We start from the raw sequence: 6248 nt of genomic DNA, 5'->3' as shown, positions 1-6248 counted from the left end.
AAAAAAAAAAAAAAAAAAAAAAAATTTAGGAATAGTTATATCTATATCTGCAAAATAAATGTTTAAGATTTAAATAAAATTGGAAAATTCAAATGAGTATGATTTTTAGAACAAAAACAAGAAAAGTTGTATCATAAATGCAAAGTAAAAACTCTTTAAAAATGAGGAGAATCTCTTTCAAATTTTTCTACTTGTATTATTTATACTCACGTTCACTCTTTAATTTTTCATAAACTATAAGCATGAAGCTCCAACATACCTCTTGAATGGCTGTCATGACAACATGTTGAACAGATTCCTCCATCATCATAATGGCTTGGATGTACTCTGAAAACAAGAACAATCTGGAATGTCACTGTTCAAGTTAAACATGGTCAAGGCAGTTAAGGCTCATACTTCATAAATTCTTGTAAGTCGTTCCCCTGTGTTTTGATTCTTCCTAGGAATCCCACATACACCATTAAATGTATTGGTAAAGTCCGAAAATCACACTATTTATCTTTCCTTAAGATCTTTTCTTTCCCTTTCAACATTCCTTCTAAAGTTGAGGCTACAGCTACAGGTCACGAGAATGGAATATTGGCATGAGTACGTGCCAATGTAAAACGATGAAATGGTAACGCCTGAAACCAGGATGGAAAAAACTCCGTATTTTTTTTTCCTAAAATCTAAAAATTATCTTTCACATTACTCTTTGCTACAGTTAAAAAAAACTGAATTCTGTGCTTTATTTTTATGTGACATCAACGTGCTGCATTAATTTCTGCCTTAATATTTCCTTTTTTGTTTTTTTGAGATGGAATCTCACTCTGTCGCCAAGCTGGAGTGCAGTGGTGCAATCTTGCCTCACTGCAACCTCCGCCTCCCGGGTTCACTCAATTCTCCTGCCTCAGCCTCCCAAGTAACTGGGACTACAGGCATGTGCCACCATGCCCAACTAATTTTTGTATTTTTAGTAGAGACCTGGTTTCACCATGTTGGCCAGGATTGTCTCGATCTCTTGACCTCATGATCCGCCTGCCTCGATCTCCTAAAGTGCTGGGATTACAGGTGTGAGCCACCGCGCCCAGCCTGTTTTAATATTTTCTTCAACAGCAATAAAAAAAATGAAACTGAGAGCTGCTTAGGACAAAGAATTGAGATGAATTTAACATACAAATTGATACCATAGTTAAACAAAGGTTGTATAATCCCAGGCTTTAAAATAATTATTGACTGGTCTAAGGGTAGTGAGTTATCACAATTGACTGTTCACGGTTACAGATGAACTCCTTGTTCTATTACTTCCCCCTTCTCACTAAGGCACTTGAACAGTCAAACAAAAAATAAAATGATCCACACCTCCAATAAGCTAAAGCAGCAACTTCATCAAATTCATCCTCACTACTGCCAAAAAATAGAAAGATCTCTTTGTTACTAGTAATGACAAACTTGAAAATAATTTCTTGCCTTCTAAAAAAGCCCCGGAAGTAGTTTTCATTTCTGAATCCAACAACAGATTACAAAAGTGATATTAAGGATAAAAAGGCAATAGCCCAGGTGGACTCCAACAAATACGGTAAATATGTTGCAGTAAGAAACACATAAAAGAGTAAACTAATTAGGAAATTTTAGGCTCAACGTACCTCTCCAACCCCATACATGAAAGACCCCTCAAGAGTACTTTGATAGCTTCAAAGTACTCTTTTGACAAGAGATTCATGTAGCTGAAATGACAATTGTAATCTTCTACCCAACAGAGGATTTAAAATAAATGAGGTATTTTTACAATACTATTAAATTATGACTTCTGGTCAATGCTAAAGCTTTAGTTTATCAGAAACACGTTTTTAAGGAAGTATTGTCCTAAGGCTACTTGTACCCAATCAATTGTTTGGTTGTTAAGTACAAATATACATAACACGACTAAATCATAGGCATTGTTCTTAAGCCAACAATAGGAATATCATAACTTAATCACTATTTAGTTAAAAAAAAAAAAAGAATTCCTTTAGTCTGAGCTCAATGTTTTCTTAATGAGAATCACCCTATGAGTGTTGGAATACAGAAAGGGAGATTTTAGATGTTCTGTTCAAAAGTATCGAACACAGAATTCAAAGGCTATGGAGAAACCAGCATAGGTAGGATGACTAAACAGCTCTAAAAGTAACACTGTGAACATGGAAGAGAAGCAGCAGCGGCACTGATAATGGGGAAAGAGAATTTAATGACAGCCTGTTGAAAGTGAAGGAAGTAACAGTGGACTCCACGGGTGAGGGGTTAGTAGGTGTGAGAGGGGAAGCGTTAGTTAAGAAGCGGTGTTGCCACGTCAAGGCCCTTCCCCGCGAACACCGTAAAATGCTAAATAATAAAATGATGATGAGAACTAAATTACAGTACAGTTTTTTAAATAAAAAAATTTATGAATCTTTAAAAGTCCAAAATACAAATGATATGATATTACTGGGTGTGTGTCTATGAGGCAATGCTGGAGAATGAGGTGTGCTATGTGAGGCAGCTTATCCTGAAGGCTTCACTGTCTAAAATTCACAGCCTAGTTTATCACAGGGAATATTAAGTTTAAATGTGGAAGAAACATGAGTTTTTGTCCTTGTCTGGCCTCTCACAGGTAGGAAGTATTGGGCAAGTCACATAACACTTACGAGTCCCAGCTTCCTGGTCTGTAAAAAGCATTTTTAGGTACCAGACAGAAGGAAGATAATAAATAATAATAATTATTAGTGTGTCTTCTACTACTAATTTTTGTTTTTTCAAATTTACCACCATTTTATTTGCCCCAATTTAAGAAGTAAGAGAGCCAAGACAAATGTGCACTGAGTCAACATCCCTAACAGATGCTCCTCACTTCTTCTAATTAGGAAACACATTTAAACATAAGCCCCTTTTAATCTGTACAGTGCTTTATGGAGTACAAAGCGCACACACACACAATTTCATTCACTCCTCATGACAACCAGCTTTTACATCCTTATTCTGCAGACAAAGACACAGGTTAAGTATCTCATCCCAAGTGAGTCAGGTAGTAAATAGCAGAACTGCTTTAGTGTTATGTTATATACCATAAATATGCAGTGACAGCTAATATTTAACCACTCAGACACTCATGTACTTGATTCATAGCACTCTACTGTGTTCCTGAGAGCAGAGGATGTCCTGAATCTAGACAAATGAGGTGTTAACATTTTGTTCAATAAGTTTCCATCATTTACACAATTTTGGGGGCAAACTCAATCTAGGCGTTTCTACAGAACATTTGTTCTGAGTGAGAACTTCAATAAGTATTATAATTGACTATCTTCTTTCCCATAGGAATATGCATCGCAAATATGCGTCTCAAAAAAAAAGTAACATCTCTGTCTCTTCCTAGTCCTATTCTGTAGTAAATATAATTAGCTGACTCTCAACAGTTACACACTTCCAAAGACCCCTACATATTAAGGAGAATCCCAGAAGTCAATGAATTTCCTAAAAGGATACATAAGAAGTTATCATCTGATATCAATCAACTTTAATTAAATAATTTCTATTTTCTACCTTAAAATCAAAGCATGTCTCAAATCTTATGTATACTAATCTCCTAATCTATGACAGAAAACTTGTTAGACACTTCAGGAATATACATAGATCACAATTTCAGAAAATTCCATATTTAATTCTTGAGCTAAACTGAATAAGCAAACTACAATTTACTATAAGAAAATGGTGGCTGGGAGCGGTGGCTCATGCCTGTAATCCCAGCACTCTGGGAGGCCGAGGCAGGCGGATCATGAAGTCAGGAGTTCGAGATCAGCCTAACCAACATGGTGAAATGCCGTCTCCACTAAAAATACAAAAATTAGCCAGGCGTGGTGGTGCGCGCACCTGTAATCCCAGCTATTCAGGAGGCTGAGGCAGGAGAATTGCTTGAACCTGGGAGGCAGAGGTTGCAGTGGGCTGAGACCACACCACTGCACTCCAGCCTGGGTGACAGACTGAGAATCCATCCCCCATCCCACCAAAAAAAAAAAAAAAAAGAAAGAAAGAAAGAAAGAAAGAAAATGGTATGATAAAATAGGAATGGGGCTAGAGATAAAGAAATACATTGTTTTAAAAAATACCGAATTAGAGACCAATAAAATTAGTCATAGCTTCAAGAAAATAATGCTGTCTATTTTTAAACATACCACGGAACACCAAAAAAGGACAAACAAGTTAATAGAAATCTATTTTGCACTACAACGGGTAAAGGGTGGGGAAACAAGAAAAAAACCTTTGGGTTTAAAAAAAAAATCCATCGTCTTCAACATAATAGTTACATACTGTGCTGTCATCACTTATAATAGCCCCTATCTCCTGCCTAATTTTCCTTCATCCTTTTCTCACTATACTCCAATTATAGTGTGGCGGGTTTTTTAATTCCTCAGAGATAACCTAGGTCTTTCCTACATTCAGTTTCTACCATTTACATTACTCTTAATCCACTGTCTTCCACAGCTTTACTTAAATAACTTCCCTGACCCCAAACCTAGGCTGTCTCCCTTTAAGGTGTAGCTGCGGAACACTCACCTCTGCGCTCATCATACAGGTTATCTGTGGCATTATTTAATGTCCTTCCACTCAAGTTCCTCCAGAGCAGGCACTTGTCTGTTCTGTCTAACACTGTGTTCCTAGCCCCTAATGTAATGTATAAGTTCAATATTTGTAAAATAAATTGAATATAGAAGAAAAAATGAATTTAAGGTAAAATTGATCTGCTTTATTGCATAAATTTGAACTGCAGCTTTTAGAAAACAAGTGATTTCTATGCAAATCAGTAGTTGTCAATAGAGGAAAAAAGCTATTTAAGATTAGATAAGCACTTTGGAAGAACTATAAAAAAGATACTAATTACATTATTATCTATATATCAAGACTGGTCTTCAAGTAGCTTCAATGAAGTGCAAATCTGTCAACTTGGACTTGCTGTACACATAAAACTACATTTAATTAACAAAATCTGTAAATTAAAAGTTAACTTACTGAGAATAGCCTTCTCTAATTCTACTTTAGTGGTTTTACTAATTTACATTCCATTTATTGATAAAATAAATATAATAATCAAACACCACCTAATGCCATTTAAAAAACTGTGGCTACCGCTGGGCGCGGTGGCTCACACCTATAATCCCAGCACTTTGGGAGGCCGAGGTGGGTGGATCATGAGGTCAGGAGATCAAGACCACCCTGGCTAACACAGTGAAACCCTGTCTCTACTAAAAACATAAAAAATTAGCCGGGCGTGGTGGCAGGCCCCTGTAGTCCCAGCTACTCTGGAGGCTGAGGCAGGAGAATGGCCTGAACCCGGGAGGCGGAGCTTGCAGTGCGCTGAGACCGCGTCACTGCACTCCAGCCTGGGCAACAGAGTGAGACTCCGTCTCAAAAAAAAAGAAAAAAAAAATTGTGGCTACCTGAAAGTTCACAAAAACACACAATAAAATAATTGAACACAAATGTTTTAAAATACTACATATAGGCTGGGGTGGTGGCCCATGCCTGTAATCCTAGTGCTTTGGGAGGCTGAGGTATGTGGAGTCAGGCGTTCGAGATCAGCCTGACCAACATGATGAAACCCTGTCTCTACTAAAAATACAAAATATTAGCCAGGCATGGTGGTGCACGTCTGTAATCCCAGCTACTCAAGAGGCCGAGGCAGGAGAATCGCTTGAATCTAGGAGGTGGAGGTTGCAGTGAGCTGAGATCATGAAACTGCACTCCAGCCTGGGCAACAGAGCAAGACTCCGTCTCGAAAAAATAAAATAAAATATTATATATAAAACTTATAATGTGTTCACGTTTCCTAGTAATAACTGTTTTGTGAACCACTACTATGTACAAGACACTGTACTGTTCTATATACACGATCTTATTTAGTTTCCACAATAATCTTAGGAGGCAGGTACTATACTGAATCTCTATTTTACTAAAAAACTAAAATCCAGAGATTAAATGATCTACTCAATGTCCTTCAGATTGTCTGCAAGAGGTGGAAACGAGTGGAAATTCACGGGTTGAGGCACACTGCAGCTCATGCTCTTAATCTTGTACTTCAGTGTAATAATAATGATGTAATATATTGGGTCATTTCAGCTCTGGGAGCTTAAAATGGGGTATTTTAGATTGCGATACAAAGGACACGGGAAAAAATAAAAGACAGTTTTCAGATTTACAGGCCTAGCGAGAAATTTTTCTAGCAGTGACAGATACCGTTAATTAATTTTATTATTATTTTT

General features: G+C 37.1%; 1 protein-coding gene across 5 annotated transcripts in view; it reads right to left on the bottom strand.

Moving 5' to 3' along the window:
• Positions 1–6248, bottom strand: part of HOOK3 (hook microtubule tethering protein 3) — a 165070-nt gene that overhangs the window by 109927 nt on the left and 48895 nt on the right. For 4 of the 5 annotated variants that reach the window (XM_026453993.2, XM_026453990.2, XM_026453992.2 and 1 more), the window contains one exon: positions 260–327. The exons of the other annotated variant lie outside the window; for it this stretch is intronic. In XM_026453993.2, coding sequence (XP_026309778.1) covers positions 260–327 — 68 coding nt within the window. The remainder of the gene's footprint in view (positions 1–259; positions 328–6248) is intronic. 5 annotated transcript variants of the gene reach the window in all.

This window comes from Piliocolobus tephrosceles, chromosome 7 (genome assembly GCF_002776525.5).
Source record: "Piliocolobus tephrosceles isolate RC106 chromosome 7, ASM277652v3, whole genome shotgun sequence".
Lineage (NCBI taxonomy): Eukaryota > Metazoa > Chordata > Mammalia > Primates > Cercopithecidae > Piliocolobus > Piliocolobus tephrosceles.
This window is presented reverse-complemented; position numbering and strand designations above follow the sequence as displayed.